This window comes from Salmo salar, chromosome ssa09 (assembly GCF_905237065.1).
Source record: "Salmo salar chromosome ssa09, Ssal_v3.1, whole genome shotgun sequence".
Taxonomy (NCBI): domain Eukaryota; kingdom Metazoa; phylum Chordata; class Actinopteri; order Salmoniformes; family Salmonidae; genus Salmo; species Salmo salar.
In genome coordinates, this window is record NC_059450.1 from 56622685 (window position 1) to 56644654 (window position 21970).

Below are 21970 nucleotides of genomic sequence, written 5' to 3' on the forward strand. Positions count from 1 at the left end.
CAAATCAAATCAAATGTTATTTGTCACATGCGCCGAATACAACAGGTAGGACCTTTGAAATACCATGAAATTCTTACTTACAAGCCCTTAGCCAACAATGCCGTTGAAGAAATAGAGTTAAGAATATATTTACTAAATAAAATAAAGTGAAAAAATAAATATAATAATCAAAATGTAACAGAAGAAAGTGACATAACAATAATGGGGCTATATGCAGGGGGTACCGGTACTTACTGACTTTATTGTTCCCATGGGGAAGTTTTGTTGCAGTGTCATGTACACATTTAAAGTGGTGTTTAAATACAAAACAAAATTGACAATGCAACTTTCATAACAGTTACATACCAATAAAAAATATATAATAATAAATAAAGAAATACAACTTTTTTTAAAGACTAGCCTGCCGGCCTTATGGAGTCGATAGGTACATTAGCCCGAGCTATTTAGGAGGGATATCACACCTGGCACAAATTATTGTCTAGTTCTGTTTTTCCTGCTGAGGTGTGCCCTATACCTACGCCCAGATGAGAGTAGTTCAAAGTCCAGGTACAGGGGGTGGATTGGGTCTAAAATGATTTTGTGAGCCTTGCGGAGGGCCCTAACCTTAAAGATCTCATCCAGGCCTGACTGTTTGACTCCAAGTAGCTTGCTTGCTGTGGTAATAATCCTTCTCAACATATTTCTCTGGCTGACAGAGGCATTGCCAAACCAACAAACAATACAAAAAGTTAAAATACTCTCAATAAAAGATTTGTAAAACAGAGTCAGTATAGTACAGTCTACATTAAAAGATCCCAGCTTTTTGAGAAAGTACAGTCTCTGTTGGCTCTTTTTGTAGATCAGGTCTGTACATTTACTCCACTGAAGCTTATTGTCCAAACGGACACCCAGATATTTGTATTCCTCTACTATTTCTATTTTCTGACCTCTGATAGATGTTGCGGAGGTAGGTGTTGTACGCTTCCCAAAGTCTATGCACATCTCTTTGGTCTTGTTGGTATTGAGGACCAAGTGTGATTCCTCACACCAATCTACAAAGTCATCTAGGACCGGGCTATGATGTTCCTCATCATCATGCAACAGGCTGATGAAGGCAGTGTCATCAGCGAACTTAACGAGGTGTCTGTCAGTATGGGAACTAGTACAACTATTTGTGTACAAGATGTACAGGAGTGGGGACAAAACACATCCCTGAGGAGAGCCTGTGTTGGTATTGCGTATATCTGACATGTGGGGACCTATTTTTACTCGCTGTGAGCGTTGGCTCAGGAAGTACAACAGCCACAAAACCAGCCCCCCATCTAAGGAGAAGTCCCAAATGAGTCTATGTGTGGGGGTACAGGTCGGTCGAGTTAATTTGTAAAGTGACTATGCATCGATAATAAACAGCGAGTAGCAGCAGTGTAAAAATAGTCTTGGTGTCCATTTGATTAATTGTTCAGCAGTCTTATGGCTTGGGGATAGAAGCTGTTCAGGAGCCTTTTGGTCCTAGACTTGGCGCTCTGCTACCGCTTGCCGTGCGGTAGCAGAGAGAACAGTCTATGACCTGGGTGACTGGAGTCTTTGACCATTTTTTGGGCCTTCCTCTGACACAGCCTGGTATAGAGGTCCTGGATGTCAGGAAGCTTGGCCCCAATGATGTACTGGGCCATACACACTACCCTCTGTAGCGCCTTACGGTCAGATGCCAAGCAGTTTCCAAACCAGGTGGTGATGTAACCAGTCTGGATGCTCTCGATGGTGCATCTGTAGAACTTTATGAGGATCTGGGGACCCATGCCAAATATTTTCAGTCCCTAACCCTAACCCTAACCCTGAGGGGGAACAGGTGTTGCCGTGCCCTCTTCACAAGTGTCCTGGTGTGTTTGGACCGTGACACTTCGTTGGTGGACACCAAGGAACTTAAAAATCTTGGCCCACTACACTTCAGCCCTGTCGATGTTAATGCCTGTTCGGTCTTCCTTTTCCTATAGTCCATGATTATCTCCTTTATCTTGCTCACATTGAGGGAGAGGTTGTTGTCCTGGCACCACACTGACAAGTCTCTGACCTCCTCCCTATAGGCTGTCTACATATTCATTATCTATGACACATCTCTGCACTTAGCAAAAGAATGCCATCCGCACTGCTATTTTAGTCATCAGTTAATCAGACTATTTTGTTATTGATTTCATTAACTTATTAAAGAAATTTGGTTTGGGTTTTCAGTATAGTTGTTTAATGTTGGTGGGGCATATTATTCTGTTTAATGTTACCCCTGAATCACTATGATAAATATATTTGTTTTTCTTCCGTGTATTTTTAACAGAGCTGAGATTTACTTTGTGCAAAGTGTAGGAATAGGCCTACAAGTGAAATTAGTCATTGACACAGACATGGTGGCGTAGCAATAAGATTAGAATGATGTGAACCAAGAGATTTTGAGTTCAAATCCCAGGGGAGGACATAATAATAATTACTGTATGAGTAAACATACACAATGTGTATGTTAAAAGCATTGTTTATGTGTCTGGTTGTCCCTAGCATTTCCAAAACACAAAGAGTTATGACTGGATCAGTGGTTCACCATTTAGGGCCTTGATGGCCTTGGCAACATTAAAAAAGGATGATGTGTAATGAAACTGAGGTGTGCGTACCCTGGGTAAAATATTAAAATCATTTGTGGGGGGGGACGTTTCTTTGCGACCATCAGTTGACGTCCTCATGACAAACCGGAAACTTGACAAAACCTCCAGGGGACAATGAGACAACATCCTAAAAAATATCCTTAGGGACATCCCCAGGGCCAACCAGGAACTTGACAAAATGTCCAGGAGACCATGACACAACGTCCTGACGACTTTAGGCAACCATTTCGTGAAGTCCCAGGGACGTCCTAACGACTCATTATTGTTTGCAGGGTATGCTTTCTCCAGTTCGTTGACATTTTACAGTTAGGTTTCATCATAGTGCTGTAAATTAGTCTTCTGGAGAATCTCAGTTAGCTAACCCCCTGTGTCTCAGTGTGATGGCTACTGAAGCCAGTAAAGATCAGCTACCTCGACTCTGTTATTAGCCAAGCCCGTACTGCTGTCATTCAGACACAGACCCCTCTGAGTTTACCTGAGTTCCCTGAGTTTCGTTGGCAAATGATGAATGGTTCCCAGGTATGATGCATCTGTGTGTATCTAATCTATCCATCTCTGCCTGTCTTTGTGCCCACCTCTCTAGCTCTTCATTTCCCCCTGCTATCAGTGCTGGCTCAGATCACACTAACAACAGTTTGGTTGCTCTCTAATGCCCTATCAGTGCTGGAGTGGGGCTGTGGTGCTGTGTTGACTGCGGGCATGCCGCCCCCCCCATCCCCTAGTGTCCCCAGGAGTAAGACATAACCCTTGGCTTTGTGGGCCTTGAATGGTGGGGGGACACTATATCCCCAGTCACCAGATCCCTCCAAGCATCCCACTAATGACCTCACCCTCGCTCATCCTCTGCATCGTTGCTACCGTCGCTAGATTGATTTGTGGCCCCGTTGTAACTGTGTATGTATCTGTGTACTGTAAGTGCTTCATCTTCGCACTCACTGGGCAGTGGGGTTGTTAGAAAATACAAATAAAACCAGGTGGGAGCTGTAGAATGGCTGTAAAGAAATAATAGGCTTCCCTGGTGTCAATGCGAATACCCCCTTTCTTAATAGCTTCTGCACAGCTCATTCGATGGGTTGGGAAACATAAAGGGCGATGGGCCTTGTGGCAAGCATAGTGGTGAGTCCTGACATCATTTATGACTCGCTGCAATACCTGTAGAAGATGCAATGAGAGACATGATTTTTATTTCACAAAAGACAAGGTCATCATATAGGCTAGACATGGTAGGCTCAAAAAGCAATTGAATACCACATGTGGCGCACGGACATTGCAAGACAGGTGCATTGTGGAGACATGCTTTGAAGCAGGGTTTTGTTATAGAATATTTGAGTAAAGATAGGCAAGTTCAATTAAACACTGAGGATTGATTTGACATTTTCATGTGAAGGTTCATCTAAATAGCATGGGAAAGCTTTGAACTAGTCAAGATGGAAGCACTTTTATTAAGGAGGATACTTTTAACATCCTAGACTTTGATCTTATTTTCCATTTGCACTCTGAGGCTTACCACAGCCCACAGCCCAATCCATTCCATTGTAACGCCATAGAAGTCTTATTGTTTAACTATCTGTATCTATTATTTAATTAATATTTTCAGTCTAGTGGAGGACTCTTGATAAAGACAAGTAAAATTAAAAAATATGTCTTTTAAATAGTCTGTAAACGTTTCCACTGTAACCTGTTGGTGTCCACTCTATGACGCAGACACAGGCAAAACAGCATTGACCCATATATTTGCCTGCGACCAATTCACACACCGTGTAGTCATAGTCGGAAGTGTCTGTGTATTAATAATAGGGATGTTAACCGTAAATTGGTTAGCCACCGAAAATACATTTGACCAGTCATGCTTATCAGTCTGTAGGTTAATTTCCATCATTTTGTGTAATTAAATTGGCATACAGAGCCCAGTTTGAAGAGCGGGATAGCCTATTTCCTGTCAGACAGCGCAAGAGCAGGTTCTTAAAAAAAGCTGTTACTAGAGTGAAATATGTGCTTTTGTAAGCCCAGTCATTGCGCAACAAATAACAATTCTAAAAGCAAATGCATGCTTAAAACTGTTTTGATGGCCACGATCAAAGCAAGCTATTATTTTTATTTCTCGATCTCAACTCGTAATTGATAGCCTGGCGCTGTCAGCCACAGTTGTTTTATAAAGACTCCCTCAAGCCATTGTTAACCAGCGTTTTCGCTCCTGTTCTATTGATTATCATATTAACTTTCTTTCGTTGTCCAGAAGCCAAAGGCACAATCCTATTCATATCAGCAACCCATCCTAGTTGTTGTTATTAGATTTCCATCCAAGTTTCATCTCTGTCATATATGGAACCGCTCACATTTGGTGCACTGTTTAGAACTGCGTTTTCCCACGAATTCCATTTTGGCAAATGTTTGAAAATGACGTTTTATTAGCTGCTTCATTACAGGAGTTACATGTTAAATAATAGGCTACAGCCTTTTGACTGTAAGACGATGGGTTTGCTATTGTTGCATGTTTCCATTAAGCTCTTAATGAACAATGTCCGTTCCTTGAATGCGTGCATACTATTTTTTGATTGTCATGTCATGTTACTGTTTGAAAAAAATTGAACCGTTTGTTGACCGGTTAATGAGGGTCGGTTAGTCGGGAGCAAAATTGACTGAAATTTGCATCCCTAATTAATAACACTAAAGCCTATACAAGGCACCGGTAACTACTCTCCTGTCCTGTATTATCCCCTAAGTCATTCACAAGTCTTTGAAGTCCTCACTTGAAAGGGTTGATCTGAATAGTGAGAGTGAGCAGTCCAGAGGAACTCTGTAAACAGTGATTACAGACTGATTAATGAGCTCGAGCCACTCTACCGGGCACACACTGACGCACGCACACTCGCTTTTCAGGCCACACAGAATGTTGTGCTGAGACAGATTTTGGAGTGAACAAACTCAGCCTAACCTCAGCAAACAACGCTGATTGGAACAATTTACATCAAAGACATATTCATATTTATAGATATTCAGTTAATCTGCCATGTATTGAACTTATATATTACAGTATATTAATGATATATGTCTTTTCTCCATCTTTCCCCAGTTTCTGCCGAAATCTTGAAAAGCAGTCTGAGCTCCATGGAGCGACACATCCAGAGGCTAGAAAATGACATTGAGAATTTCCCCAAGACAGACGACAAAAAAGATAAGTTTGTGGAAAAATTGTCCATATCCTTTTCATGTATTCCATTGATTCCTATACTTGTCTTATCTGCAACTGTTGCTGAAGTAGAAAGCCATGCTAGACATGGCTTGGCCATTGGGCGCCGGTGAATTGGCCACCAGAGAGACTGTGCTGTGCTTGTGTTCTCCCTGGCAGGAAAGAGTAGTTAAGGGCCGTACGTGTGACTAGTGGTACCCAGGGGCTTAAAGGAATGGATATGGCTGCCTTGCCACTAGTGAGATGTTTATCAGATCTCCTCCTCCTCCTCTCCCCAACACTCCCCAGAGAGAGTTCAGGCCTGGAGCTATTTTTACCACCACTCCACCACTGCCTACCCTCCGGGACTCTAATGGGGGATCGTTCCCCCACGCTGACTTATTGCCACCTCCTGATTTCATCTCCCGACCGGCCACAGCCCTCTCCACACAGACCTTCTGTGGGCTATCACCTCTCATGGCCCTTTTCTATTTTCGATAACAGAGTGCTTTCACTTAAACTCAAGCGGTTCGGCTCTCAAATCAAATTAGTGATGCCTGAGCACTTCTCAGTGTCCATTTTAAGGAGGAAGGCGCCTCGGCAGAATAGGTTTGTCTAGATATATGGCACTTATACACCCAATATAGGGTCTCATTGGGGCTATGATACCTCCTATCGATATCTAGAGTAAAACAGCCGGAATTCCTGTATCCTCTGTCTCTCGATGTGAGTTACCACATTTATTAAGGGAGCGCAAGAATCATCAATTCAAGGGTAATTCATCAATTCAGGAGGCATTCCATATGTTCAATGCTCACACTTATGATGGTGTTTAACCTTAATTTGAGTTCTTTCTTAGTGTAGTCAAAGTGGAGATTTATTCAAGCTTGCTTTGCACTTTGGATGGCATAAAAGTAATAGCCAACTCATGCATTAGCAATCTGCTCCCAGTCAAAAAAATCAGTGTAATTAAAAAACTGAGGCTCCGGCTAAGACCTCCCTTGCAGCTCTGAACCAAACAGGCAGGAAAGGCAGCTCAAGGCCCCTGATGTCAGTATCGATTCCGGGGCTTCTTGTAGAATGTGAGCATGAGTGAGATGAAATGGAGAACTGCAGATATACTGCAGCAGTGCTCTCCCTCACTGTCTGGATCGTGTCCCCAGAGAGAGAGAGAGAGAGAGAGAGAGAGAGAGAGGGAGAGAAGCTGCCTAGAAACTCCCCACTTCCTCCCACCTCCTTCCTCACCTGATCTGGCATCAGAACCAAAATGGAGCCTCAGTTACATTTGCCGAACACGTTTTAGTGACTGCCTCATTGTGAAAATAGCTATAGAGGAAATATTGAAAATGTTTTGTTTTCTTAGCTCCATTTTGTAGCGTTCCCACCTACCCTCTTTCTCTGTGTTCAGCCAGATTGAGGGTGAATGACAGGGGATTGTAACCAAGCTACGCTCACGCCTTTGCGCATGACAGAGTAGGCATTGTTATCCTTGATAAAGAAAGCCAGAAAGCTGTTTTGCTTTTTCCTTTGTGTCACCCACAATCGATGTTGGGAGTCGAGGTAACTCAAATGGCAAGGAGGAGAGCATATCAGTGTGTATCAGTCCTCCCTTCTGCTCTCTGTCTCTCCCTGTTAGCAAACACCTCTCTCTTTCACCCCTAGAGTTTGACCTGCATGTGACCTTTTTTCAGGTAGTGAAGTGATAAAGTTCATCTGCTAGTCAAAATAACATTGCTCATCCACAACTAAACTCAAATCACTTCACATGATTAGGCATCAAGGGTAATTCGCAAGGTTTCTAAATAATAGATGTGTGATCGGAGGTGCATTACTTTGTACTGTAGGATCCTGAACACACTTCTCCAGGTGTGTTGAATGTTTCACGCCCCTTCAGTTTTTTCCTTACAATTCATGTTGTTGAACTGTCAAAAAGGATGAAAATCGGTTTCGATTTGAATCATCCTACTATCTTCTTCTTTTCTCCTTGAACATTGAAGTGAACATAAACAATAGTGTTGTGAAAGGTTTTCACATGCAGAACATTGTGTTTAAAAAAAATGGTTGCTAAGATATCAGATCTACAGTTATGCCCCTAGGTAAAAGAGGGAAGTGAAACCATATGTGTGAGATAAAGAGATGGAAAGACAATGCTTGATTTTCCCAGAATTTATGTGTTATATTTTATTTTGACTTTGGCTTAGATAACCATAATCCATGTAACACATTGTAGGGTGTGTGAAACTGACAGTTGTGAAATTCCTAGCCACATGTTTGCGGTTTCTGTAAAGATAAGCCAGCCAAGTCAAACGCCAACATACCTTTTTTAAACTTCTTACTGGGATTAAAGAAGGCCGCTGATGCCTTGAAACATGACAGATGAAACAACAACAACAAAAGCAGAAAAGGTCATGCATTTGATGGCTGAGCAACCCTGAAAAAGTTGCTTATATCATCTTGACTGTAGAGCAGTGATAAATGAGGAAGTGTGTATGGTTGATTTTGTCTGCGTGTGTGCATGTGTGTGTGTGCACGCATTTGTGTGTTGTGTGCGTGTGTGCATGTGTCCCTTTGGCCTTTTTTCTAAGACTTGCAGCAGTTGCCAATTGAGGTTTTAAAATGTAACAATAAATGTATCAAAGCAGCACAACTTTAATTAACCTCTTGAGGTTATTATTGTTTTTATAATGAATATGAATCTGTTAAATGTTTCTAATTAATTCAACTGGCTTAGAGATTATGAGTTAGAACTCAGCTTGAGTTTAATTAGAATATCCACACCAGCAAATGGTGAATACCTCATATACTTTAATTCACAGATTTCAAGCGGCTGCATTTACCAGTTCATATCTACAGTCGTTATCAACTGAATATGACAGCCTGAACCCATTCCTAGTACTTTCTGGCCTCACATACAGCCCAGCGGAGGTATTTCATTTAGCTTTCCTGATTTATTTTTCTCCCTCCACTACCGTAATGTATGCAAAATACTGAATGGGGTGTTTGTTCAGCAGTTTAGTGATATCTATCTATCAGATTTAATGGTAGCCCACAAAGGCTGGGAATTGAGGCATTTGCCCCTGGGGGCTACTAATTCACTGGAGAGGCTTGAGTGGCTTTGTTGATCCCAGCCCCCCCCCTTTACAGATCTATAACTGGTGGATATGAAAGAGTAGGACTCTGAGGGAGGGACAGACTATAGGGACTGTGGATAACATGCTGGGCTGCTAATGGGAGTGTGGTGGGTCGCCGTGGCAATGAGAAGCAGGACTGAGCATTGATGGATGGTTGGCCCCTGAGGTACTCAACGCCATAGTTCAGCCAGATGATATTTAGCTTAACCTTTCAGCTCCCGAGGGACCTGAGAAGTCGAATTCAGCTTGTGTAATTTTGAACCCCCCCTGACACATTAAGACCTGTAGCTGTGCTTTGGTCACGTGGGGCTATAGCTCACTACATTCGCTGTGTGGCGTATTGAAATAAGTCTACAGCTAAAAGTATCACTTCTTATCTGAGGTAACTCCTCCCAGGTACAATACATTGTATAATGTGTTTAATTAAATTAATTAAAATAGCAGAACATACAAACAGATTAATTGCATTGCCATACATACTTGTTGTCTTGGAACAGTATAAAGACAAAAGGACAGGAAATTAATTAATGGATTGCCACTCACCCAATGTTCCAAACCCTTATTGTACATTGATTTCTCCTTTAAAAGTTGCAGCGTCGCAGAATTCTATGGCACGTAATTTAAGTGCCAACCACAGGTACCATTAATGCTAGTTAGTGCTACATTTGCATTTTAGCAGACGCTCTTATCCAGAGCGACTTACAGTAGTGAATGCATACATTTCATTTCATGCATCTTTTTTTTCCTTTTGTACTGGCCCCCCGTGGGAATCGAACCCACAACTCTGGTGTTGCAAACACCATGCTCTACCAACTGAGCCACAGGGAAGACATTAGTTTGACCATCAGAGGGCATCTTTGAGAAGCATTTGATAGCCTTCAATAGTGGTAAATGTAAAACCTTTTTTTGTAAGATATAGTATATGGGACTGATTTTAAGAAATGTTGCTTAATTAATTTGATTAATATTATGGTGTTTCTATTCCAAGAAAAACAAAAAACCTTCTGGGTTTCCGTTAGGATGGAACGGAAAATATGGCGCTGTACAACGTGATGGTTGGGAGTAGGCTACAGCACGTGGCTATTTAGCTAAAGAATTCCTTTGTTGTGCGGGCACACGGGAGAACGGGGTTCAATTCCCCGATGGGAAAGGAGTATGCTGTCATTGTAAATAAGAATTTGTTCTTAACTGACTGGCCTAGTTAAATAAAGGTTACACTAAGAGCTTAACACTTCTACACCCTAATTGTAGTCTAACCAATACCCAAACAGAGATTCAGTGAAAGTAGAAATCTCATTGATTTATCAAGACCAGTCCCCATGCTTGTCTTACAGCAGTGCGGAACGGTGCTAAAATAGTTGTAGGCTATTGCTTCAAATCCTATTGCTTCTAACTTCAATATGCTCTTTAAATAAATAAGACCGACACCACTTTTAACAGCACATTACTCAACACTAGTGAGACTCATGTCGCTTACGGTAGGCCTACAGTATATCAAGAAATATAACGTGACTCTCCACCAATAATTACATATAGAGGATTGGAGGTTTCTAAATTAAAACCAAAAGCCAATATTTCTGTCCAATATTTCTGTAATTCAGTGATATTTATTCCCATAGTAATTTGTTATGGACCCATAACTAAATAAATATTGGCATTTTGAAAGAGTATTGTTGTCATTATTTTATTAACGAAAGCATAAAGATGCCTTTATTAGTGACATTGTTTTAGTTTGAACGTGCAGACTGGCACTAAGAACAGCGGGAACGTTTCCCTAGTCAGCGCCATTATTAGTGCAATGCACCTTAAAGTGTTGCGGCCCATCCTGTCCTCGTGCCTTGAACCTTGTGTGCTTTCAGTGGATACAGATGGAGAACTCGGAAGCCATGACCAATATGACCAATATATATTGTCCTGCTAATAACAGGGTTAATACTATATATGTGAGAATATCCAAGGGGCTTTTATATAATTCTAAATTAATAATAATACTAATTGCTTTGTTTAAAAAATAACAATATTTTCGAGACGATTTCATTTTCAAATACGTAAAATGAGTGAGAAAAAGGCCATTCTTGAACATGGGGTGAGACATTGTTACTAATTTGTAAATAAAGCCAATTTGCTATTTACAATTATTTATTTATGTTTTTAGAGAGAGAGAAACCAAAAACCTACAGTCATCTCATTTGTCTCCCAGTCAAGGCCGGCACAAGTATTGAACCAGCATCAGTATGAACACATCTTGCACTGCAATGCAGTGTCTTAGACCGTTGAACCACTTAGGTGCTGTACAATGTGACCAGTACAATGTGACCAGTCGAGAGTGGACTAGAGTACTACAGTAAGAGCAAAATAATCCTAACAAAATAAAATAATAAAAACCTTAGTGTAACAACACTTTTAGTAAGTATACTGAATTCGTACACAATTATCAGTTTCTATTTAGGTTTATGTTGCCCATTCATTGTCAGCTAGAGACACAGTAGGAACCAAAAGCATAATCAGTGCTCTAACTCCCCCTTGTGCTGGTCTGCAGCAATGAAGTGGTGACGCAGGGTACCGTACTAAACTACAAATTACCTCTAATTGCCGCAGCATAATTGCAAACTTTTAGTGGAGCAACCACTGTACCAACAACCATATACAGGTAACTGTCAAAATAATGGAAACAATTGAGTAAATGAGGGATAATAAGTACTGTATATTGAAAGCAGGTGCTTACACACAGGTGTGGTTCCTCAGTTAATTAAGCAATTAACATCCTATCATGCTTAGGCAAATATTGTCAATTATATTGACAAGATAGTCAAGTGACCACTCTAATGATGGAAATACATGTCCTCAAAGATGGTGCTATCCGGGATCCTTGGGATGTCCCTACCCCGTTGAAGTTGAAATGTAAAATGGTTAAGGTAAGGGTAAGGGTTAGGGTTTAGGGTGGGTAAAAAAGCAGACATTGAATATACATTTGAGCATGGTGAAGTTATTAATTACACTTTGGATGGTGTATCAATACACCCAGTCACTACAAAGAAACAGGCGTCCTTCCTAACTCAGTTGCCAGAGAGGATGGAAACCAGTTACAAAATTTAATGGCTATGATAGGAGAAAACTGAGGATGGATCAACAACATTGTAGTTACTCCACAATACTAGCGTAATTAACAGAGTGAAAGAAGGAAGCCTGTTCAGAATACAACACATGCATCATGTTTGCAACAAGGCACTAAAGTACAGTGGAGGCTCCTCAGAGAGGAAGGGGAAGACCATCATCCACAATGAATTTTCATAAAAATAGCTACAACTATTCTAAATATATCCACATGTCACCAAATAATTGATTAAATCACACTGTTTTGCAATGAAGGTCTACAGTAGCCTCAGCAGCACTCTGTAGGGTAGCACCATGGTGTAGCCAGAGGACAGCTAGCTTCTGTCCTCTTCTGGGTACATTGACTTCAATACAAAACTTAGGAGGCTCATTGTTCTCACCCCCATCCATAGCTAGCTACAGTTAGCTATCATTGCAGTGCATAACATGTGGTGAGTAGTTGACTCAAAGAGAGACAATAGTTGAACAGTTTTGCATAAGTGAATATCTTACAAAATTAAGGAGAAAAGAGAGAGAGATTTCATAGTATATATCCTTTTCACTTTCACTTATTTAGCTAGCATCGAATGCATCTAGCTAGTGTAGCCTAATCAAACTCTTGGCTCAAACAGAGAGGGATGCTATGTTAGCTAGCTGACTATGGCTATCCAACACTGGAACTCTTCCAAGTCAAGGTAAGCTTTTGGTTTTATTAATTTATTGCCATTGTGATCACCGGTGTAACTGCTAAACTGCTTGCTGGCGACTGTACACTCTATTGCATGACTGTAGCGGGTCTACTAACACGTTAGTTCTAGTAGCTATGTTGACTGTGACGTGACAATGATGTAGGTTGTGTGTAGCGGTTAGAGGTCATGATATGAAGGTTTGGTATGGAAATGTTTTTTTGCCTCATCACAGACAGAGGAAGTTTTGTACACTGAAGTCCACAAGCTAAGGGAAAAGATGAGAGGAGGAGAGCACGTAGATAGATGCAAGAAATAATTATATATACAACAAGCGTCTTGTATGTGGCTGCTATGAAAGTGAACTGTGTTTGGGTGTGATCAGGGGTGTATTCATATTTCTTAAACGGAAGCAAACGGAACGAAACAGGGATAAACATACAGTTGAAGTCGGAAGCTTACATACCCTTAGGCCGGAGTCATTAAATCTAGTTTTTAACCACTCCACAAATTTCTTGTTAACAAACTATAGTTTTTTGCAAGTCGGTTAAGACATCTACTTTGTGCATGACACAAGTAACTTTTCCAACAATTGTTTACAGACAGATTATTTCACTTAATCACAATTCCAGTGGGTCAGAAGTTTACATACACTAAGTTGACTGTGCCTTTAAACAGCTTGGAAAATTCCAGAAAATGATGTCGTTGCTTTAGAAGCTTCTGATAAGTTAATTGACATCATTTGAGTCCATTTGAGGTGTACCTGTGGATGTATTTAAAGGCCTACCTTTCAAACTCAGTGCCTCTTTGCTTGACATCATGGGAAAAATCAAAAGAAATCAGCCAAGACCTCAGAACAAAATTGTGGACCTCCACAAGTCTGGTTCATCCTTGGGAGCAATTTCCAAACGCCTTAAGGTACCACGTTCATCTGTACAAACAATAGCACGCAAGTATAAACACCATGGGACCACCCAGCTGTCATACCGCTCAGGAAGGAGATGCATTCTGTCTCCTAGAGATGAACGTACTTTGTTGAGAAAAGTGAAAATCAATCCCAGAACAACAGCAAAGGACCTTGTGAAGATGCTGGAGGAAACAGGTACAAAAGTATCTATATCCACAGTAAAACGAGTCCTTGTAACGTGTGTGGAGGACCAAGATGCAACAGGGAAGTGTATACTCATCTTCTTTTTTTGATATTGAAGAAGGAGAAACAAATGAAACATGTATACAATTAACGGAAACGACACTAACAGTTCTGTCAGGTGATAAGCACAAAACAGAATACAGCTACCCACAATCCACAATACAAACAAACCCCTAATTAAAGGACCTTCAATCAGAAGCAACGAGGAGCCGCTGCTTCCAATTGAAGGTCAAGAACAAAACTGCACATAGAAACAGAGTGACTAGAATAAACATAGAAAAAGCCCTAACATTGAACATATACCAAAACTCTAGACCACTCTAATCAAACACCCCTTGTCTATACACATAGACTAACAATCCCCGAAACATATAAACAAAATACCCCCTGCCATGTCCTGACCATACTAAACACTAACAAATAACACCTTTACAGGTCAGAACGTGACAGTCCTATATATCGACATAACCTGAAAGGCCGCTCATCAAGGAAGCCAGACTAAGGTTTGCAACTGCACATGGGGACAAAGATCATACTTTTTGTTAAAATGTCCCCTGGTATGATGAAACAAAAATAGAACTGTTTGGTCATAATGACCATTGTTGTGTTTGGAGGAAAAAGGGGGAGGCTTGCAAGCCGAAGAACACCATCCCAACCGTGAAGCACGGGGATGGCAGCATCATGTTTTGGGGGTACTTTGCTGCAGGAGGGACTGGCGCACTTCACAAAATAGATGGCATCATGATGGTAGAAAATTATGTGGATTTATTGAAGCCACATCTCTAGACATCAGTCAGGAAGTTGAAGCTTGGTCCCAAATGGGTCTTCCAAGTGGACAATGACCCCAAGCATACTTCCAAAGTTGTGGCAAAATGGCTTAAGGACAACAAAGTCAAGGTATTGGAGTGGCCATCACAAAGCCCTGACCTCAATCCTATAGAAAATGTGTGGGCAGAACTGAAAAAGCTTGTGCGAGCAAGGAGGCCTACAAACCTGACTCAGTTACACCAGGTCTGTCAGGAGGAATGGGCCAAAATTCACCCACCTTATTGTGGGAAGCTTGTGGAAGGCTACCCGAAACATTTGACCCAAGTTAATCAATTTAAAGGCAATGCTACTAAATACTAATTGAGTGTATGTAAACTTCTGACCCACTGGGATGTGATGAAAGAAATCAAATCTGAAATAAATCATTCTCTCTACTATTATTCTGGCATTTCAGTTTCTTAAAATAAAGTGTTGATCCTAACTGACCTAATACAATTAATTTTTACTAGGATTAAATGTCAGGAATTGTGAAAACAGAGTTTAAATGTGTTTGGCTAAGGTGTACTTCAACTGTTCCTGAAATTGTCCAATGGAAGCTCTTCTTTGCCACTGTTGGACTAATTATTACGCCCTATATCAGCTAGATGCAGACAAGAGTGTGCAACGTGGTATTAAGTGTGTCACTGTCTATCACCTTGATCACTCAAAATTATGTTGACCTGTGCACATACGTTGTAAAGTGTAATTTATAGGCTTGGTTATAAGAACTTTATGATGGGTACAGGGAAAATTGAAGTATCTTGTAGTAGCCTAAACCTATTGATGTTACATTGAGCTGGGTGAATGGAATATGAATGACTGTCTGTCACGATCGTCGAAAGGAGCAGACCAAGGCGCAGTGTGAGTTGAATTACACATATTTTAATACAAAGTGAAACTTAACAAAAAAACAACAAAGACTAAACGACTGTCAAGTACAGCGCGCACAATGGCACTAACTGAAAACAATATCCCACAACACAGGTGGGAACACTGGGCAACTTAAGTATGATCCCCAAGTGGAGACAACGATAAACAGCTGCCTCTAATTGAGAACCATACAAATACAAACATAGAAATAGAAACGCTAGAAACCCCCCTAGTCACGCTCTGACCGATACACCATAGAGAACCCAGAGGGCTCTCTATGGTTAGGGCGTGACACTGTCATTCAATATGCTGTAATAGAAATAAGGCCATGTTCATTAAAAAAAGGCACTAACTGCCACTACTAAAGTTATACATTCCAAAAAATGTGGCAAAGCAATTCACTTTTTGTCTTCAATACAAAGTGTTATGTTTGGGGAAAATCCAGTACAACACATTACTGAGTACCACTCTCCATATTTTCAAGCATAGTGGTGGCTGCATCATTGTATGGGTATGCTTGTAATCATTAAGGACTGGGGAGTTTTTCAGGATAAAAAATTATGGAATGGAGCTAAGCACAGGCAAAATCATAGAGCAAAACCTGGTTCAGTCTGCTTTCAACCAGACACTTGAAGATGAATTCACCTTTCAGCAGAACAATAACCTAAAACTCAGTGCAAAATATACACTGGAGTTGCTTACCAAGAAGACAGTGAATGTGCCTGAGTGGCCTAGTTACAATTTTTACTTAAATCTAGTTGAGACATGTATTGCAAGACCTGAAAATGGTTGTCTAGCAATGATCAACAACCAATATGACAGAGCTTGAATAATTTTGAAAATAATATTGGGCAAATGTTACACAATCCAAGTGTGCAAAGCTATTACTCAACTTACTCAAAGGTGCTTTTGCAAAGTATTGATTCAGGGGTGTGAATACTTATTTAAATGAGATATGTCTATATTTCATTTTCAATACATTTGCAAAAATGTACAAAAATGTATAAAAATCTATTTTCAGTTTTTAATTATGGGGTATTGTTTGTAAATCGTTGTGCAACATCATGGGTAAGCTCTAGGCATCGTCTTTCAACAACAAAAAAGTGGATTTTTGCCGTTGTGTGCATTTAAACAAAATGTTATAAGTATTAACTGTATAATTTCCCAATTTTGGTGGTGGTGGGGCATACAATAAAGGTCAGTATTTTAATTACACCCAGACAGACTCATCCCTCACACACAAGCACACGCACACACTCACACATGCACATACACACACACTACACTGTAATACTACCCTTATTACATTTATGCAGGTAGCACCTTCTGTTGTAAACCGATCCATCAGTTTGATACTTCAAAGGAAGCTATGTGTTTGTATTTTGGAGGTCATGCCAAATGACTAGTCTTGTGGTATTTCAGAGTAGCCAATATGAGCGCTCATTCTGTATTTCCTGTGTTGACTTTTGACACTTACAGTTTAACTAATGTACCTCTGCTAGCGACATCCCCCTTTATAACTTAAAAGTGGTATTGCTTAACTGAGAACAGGATAAGAAAACTGAAAGATTCTTACTAATTCCTAAACAAAGGATGACTGGTATTTAATTACCACACGCATAGGTAAACCACCTGTAAAGATTTAGCTACACTGTCGAGATGGAAACTCGACAAATATACCTTCGCCATTATGAATGATAATTACTGTAGATCTGATATGTTTCATTACTTCACCCGTTATAATCCGTCTAATTTGTTTACGTTTGTACTTCCTCATAGTAGTAAACCAGGTTAACAGTACAATGTTTACCTCACCAATGCGCTCTTTTTGAAAGCGCCCTCCTTTTTTAATGAAATTCATTGTACATTTTGTGGCTAAATAATTCATATTGGCAGCACAGATAAGCCCAGGAGCTTTTTAATTAAGCAGACATTAACAAACGTAAACCTAGTAAATAAATATAGGAGAGGAATAAAAATAACTGTTTATTTCCCTGAGTGGTGCATTTGTGACCGTATCTCGTTACCCCTTGGTGGCTATCCCAGTTTCTGGTACTGTCCTAACTTTGTATTGTCTCAACATGGATGTATATAGAAAATAGAAGCTATAGAGACAGCCAGCTTGCCAAAACAATAGACACGTTTCATTCACTGGGTGTCACAGGAGACCATAAGATTTTAATGAACCAATTTTAATAGGTGTCGATCGGAATTAACAACATCTGCCAAAAATGACAATAATAATTGACATTCTAATGATGATAGTTATAAAGAGGGCGGGGGCAGGAAAACACAAAAGGGAAAAGCTTGCGTGTGTAATTATGTTGCGGTCTTCCACCAGATCCGTGTTTAATGGGAAATGGCATTCAAAGCCGTGTGTTTTGTGTGATAGCATTTTGCATAGAGCTAATATTCTAATTATCTTTGATTGCCTTGATATGTGGCCTGATGGAGGATGCGTATCTGAATGAGGGGAGGGAAGCTCGATGACTGCCTCTTCAAATCTCAATTTGATTGATAATGCCACCCAACAACAAACACCCATGCTTTGGTGAGACGACGGCTGTATTTGTATTGTAGTGATTAGGATGGTATTCAACACAACTTCAATACCCAATGATGATGAAGGTAATGGCGTATTGATTGTTTAAGTGGTGGGAAGGGTTTAGTGGGAGCTGAACTCAGCCAAACATTGAATTGGTTTAATTGACATCTGGACATTAATTCTACACGAATCACAAATGCACTTGTAGCTATCATACTGCCCAGACCCCTAAAACAATGTCACTGTTTCATTGTCATGATCAATGCAATTAATCTCAGCGTTACAGAAAGTTCAACTCAGATATATGTAAGAGCAAGATATCAAACTGATACTTCCTACACTTTTCTAAGAACTGTTTTTCTAATAAGTTATTTTCTTAGGTTCCATAGGTAGATGAGTGAAGTTGTCAACTAGCCAGTCATTTTTGCCAGAACTGTATACACTTTTGAACCCCCGCAAGCTAAGACACACACTTCCACAGTGTATTCCACTCCAACCGAACTGACTCACTGAGATGACACATGTTTCGTTTATTGTCAACAGCCAAAACTATTTTGTCACTCCTTAGTTGAGTCTCCGTGTTAGTGCTGCTGCCTGCCTATACGGCCGCAGATGCTAGGACGTCTCAATGTCTCAATGTGCCGTGTCATTATGCGAGTGAATTCCCCAGAAATTCTCCAATCAGTCTCTTGTTAGGCTGTGACACCAGGGCTGATGTGGCAGGTCCATTAGCCAGTAGAGTTAGCTGACAGGCTGCCTGGCCTTCTGGCTCCCAGGGGGTGGATGGAGAGCCAGGGAAAAGGGGCAGGGGAGGGGGTGTAAGGCTCCAGTAGATTGGCCCAGGTCTAACCTCTACTTCATCCTGGGTGACTCCCCTGTCATGTTCCCATTATCAAGCCTCAGTGCCTTGCCTGCCAGTCAGGGGCCTCGGAGGGATAGACCTCCAAGCCTGGCGCTTCTCCAGAGGTATCCCATCCCCAATGACCCTACCGTGTCCTAGGATGCCCTTACATTAACAACTGGATGCCCTTGCACCTCTCTGGAGAAAGTGGTTAGAAATGCATGGCTAACCTACAGGGTCAAGAGTTGTATTTGCAGATTACCTGATACCAAGTACACAACACAGGTAGCTTTTGGTGATGGACTGCATGGATATACAAAGTTATCTTAGTGAGATTGGCTACTCTATATAGGGCCTATTCATGTAGGTTGCACATCCGTCACTCGGTTGTGTCATGCCATTGTTATGAACGTTCTCAAGCAGCCCTCTATCGGTGGCATCATAGTGGTGCCCTAAAGGGGTGATAAGCAAAGTCATTCTGGACGAAGGCTAACAACTGTTAGACTATACTACCTGTAAATAGGATGACATTGCTAAAGTAGTCAAATGTTTAGTAGGAAACAACTTTTCTTCCATTATCATGTCATCAAATTTACTTTAGACATATGGCAATGTTGTTATTAGCTGGCAAAGTTTGTCAAAAATAAACTAGCTGAAATTCGACTGCCTCCCCTCAATCTTAGGTAGATAGCTAACTTTATACTGAATCTAAAGTCAATCTGATGACAAAAGGTTTTCCTACTAATTATTTGCCTCCTTTTTAATGTCATTGTATTTCCAAGCCACTGTAATGCACTTTAGACCAAATCTTCATCAGCGCCCAATGAGGATGTATGTATTCAGTAGAATGCATCAGTCCAAAACAAACACTCAAAAGAATATTGTGCGTAACATGCAACCCATGAATAGAGTTTGGCTTGCCTCCACACAGTTGATTCCTCCTCCTACTCCCTACTTCTACAGTAACTTGTGACTCCCTTTCGGATCCAGGCGGCTCCAATATGCACCTCATTACCCCCCCCCAAAAGGGCCAGGTTTAGTGCTGGGTAATAGACAGAACACAGTCAGACTCATTTGTCATGGGCTCCTGGGTTTGATGCAAAGCCCCTCAGCACTTGTTGCTGCAGCGCTAATCCTACTGTAGAGACACAGACTTGTCTCGCTCTCTCTCTCTAACTCTCTCTCTCTCTTTTGCTCTCAGCCTTCCCACCGTCATGCCTCATGATTTCACTTTCATTTGATGTTTTAATGAAATCCCGTACCCCCTCTCTGTTGAATTGGAACCATTGTCTGCAATTTATTCTATCAAATGCAAATGGTGAGGGAAAACTGCGATTGGCGGGTTTGTCTTCTTGAAGTGAGACGTTGTGGTTTACTGTTTATTTCAGCACGACACCTCATCAGTTGAGAATTGGAGACATATGTTTGGTTTAACGGTTGGGATTGCGTCTCAGGAAACCAACTATAAATAAATGGCACGTTGAATTGCAGTGTAACTTTAACATGTCATTATGCATTGTTACAACTCACTCCCGGAAATGACGATAAGCACTGCTGATGCACAGGTTATTTGTAAAATGGGAAGTGGAAGTGTACTTAATGCCGGTGGGTGAGAGGGAATGGCTGGACATTTATTCCACTGCAGACAGCGATATATTCACCATTTATTGTGCTTTATTGCAAATAAGAACCACTGGGCAGGCCCTAAACCACTGGGATGAGCTCCTTGATGAAAAAGCCATGTATATCATTAGCTGGAGCTGCCCAGATGAAAGCCTGCTGTAAAATGTAAATCAAATGAATGCCCAAACATTTCCTCACATACACTACATTGCCAAAAGTATGTGGACACCTGCTCATCGAACATCTCATTCCAAAATCATGGGCATTAATATGGAGTTGGTCCCCCATTTGCTGCTATAACAGCCCACTCTTCTGGGAAAGCTTTCCACAAGATGTTGGAACATTGCTGCGGGGACTTTGTTCATCCATTCAGACACAAGAGTATTAATGAGGTCGTGCACTGATGTGGGGCAATTAGGCATGGCTCGCAGAAAGCATTCTAATTCATCCCAAAGGTGTTAGATGGGGTTTAGGTCAGGGCTCTGTGCAAGCCAGTCAAGTTCTTCCACACCGATCTCGACAAACCATTTTTGTATGGACCTTGCTTTGTGCACTGGGGCAACAGGAAACAGGAAAGGGCCTTCCCCAAACTGTTGCCACAGAACCGTCTAGAATGTATGCTGTAGCGATAAGATTTCTCTTCACTGGAACTAAGGGGCCTAGTCTGAACCATGAAAACAGATCCAGACCGTTATTCCTCCTCCACAAAACTTTACAGTTGACACCATGCATTGGGGCAGGTAGGGTTCTACTGGCATCCGCCAAACCCAGATTCGTCCTTTGGACTGCCAGATGGTGAAGCGTGATTCGTCACTCCAGTGAACGCATTTCCACTGCTCCAGAGTCCAATGGCAGGGAGCTTTTCATCACTCCAGCCAACGCTTGGCATTGTGCATGGTGATTTTAGGCTTATGTGTGGCTGCTCGGCCATGGAAACCCATTTCATGAGCTCCCGACTAACAGTTCTTGTGCTGACGTTGCTTCCAGAGGCAGTTTGGAACTCGGTATTGAGAGTTGCAACCGAAGACAGACGATTTTTACTCGCTACACGCTTCAGCACTCGGCGGTCCTGTTCTGTGAGCTTGTGCCGCCTACCACTTTGCGGCTGAGTCGTTGTTGCTCCTAGACGTTTCCACTTTGCAATAACATCACTTACAGTTGACTGGGGAAGCTCTAGCAGGGAAGAAATTTGACTGAACTGACTTGTTGGAAAGGTGGCATTCTATGACGGTGTGGATTTGAAAGTCACTGAGCTCTTCAGTAAAGCCATTCTGCTGCCAATGTTTGTCTATGGAGATTGCATGGCTGTGTGCTTGATTTTATTCACCTGTCAGCAACGGGTTGTAGCTACACGCTTCAGCACTCGGCGGTCCTGTTCTGTGAGCTTGTGCCGCCTACCACTTTGCGGCTGAGTCGTTGTTGCTCCTA

The 21970-nt window shown here is 41.3% G+C and overlaps 1 protein-coding gene across 5 annotated transcripts in view; it reads left to right on the forward strand.

Moving 5' to 3' along the window:
* Positions 1-21970, forward strand: part of LOC106611507 (protein diaphanous homolog 2) — a 687763-nt gene that overhangs the window by 503198 nt on the left and 162595 nt on the right. For all 5 annotated transcript variants that reach the window (XM_014211777.2, XM_014211776.2, XM_014211774.2 and 2 more), the window contains one exon: positions 5701-5825. In XM_014211777.2, the coding sequence (XP_014067252.1) occupies positions 5701-5825 (125 nt within the window). The remainder of the gene's footprint in view (positions 1-5700; positions 5826-21970) is intronic.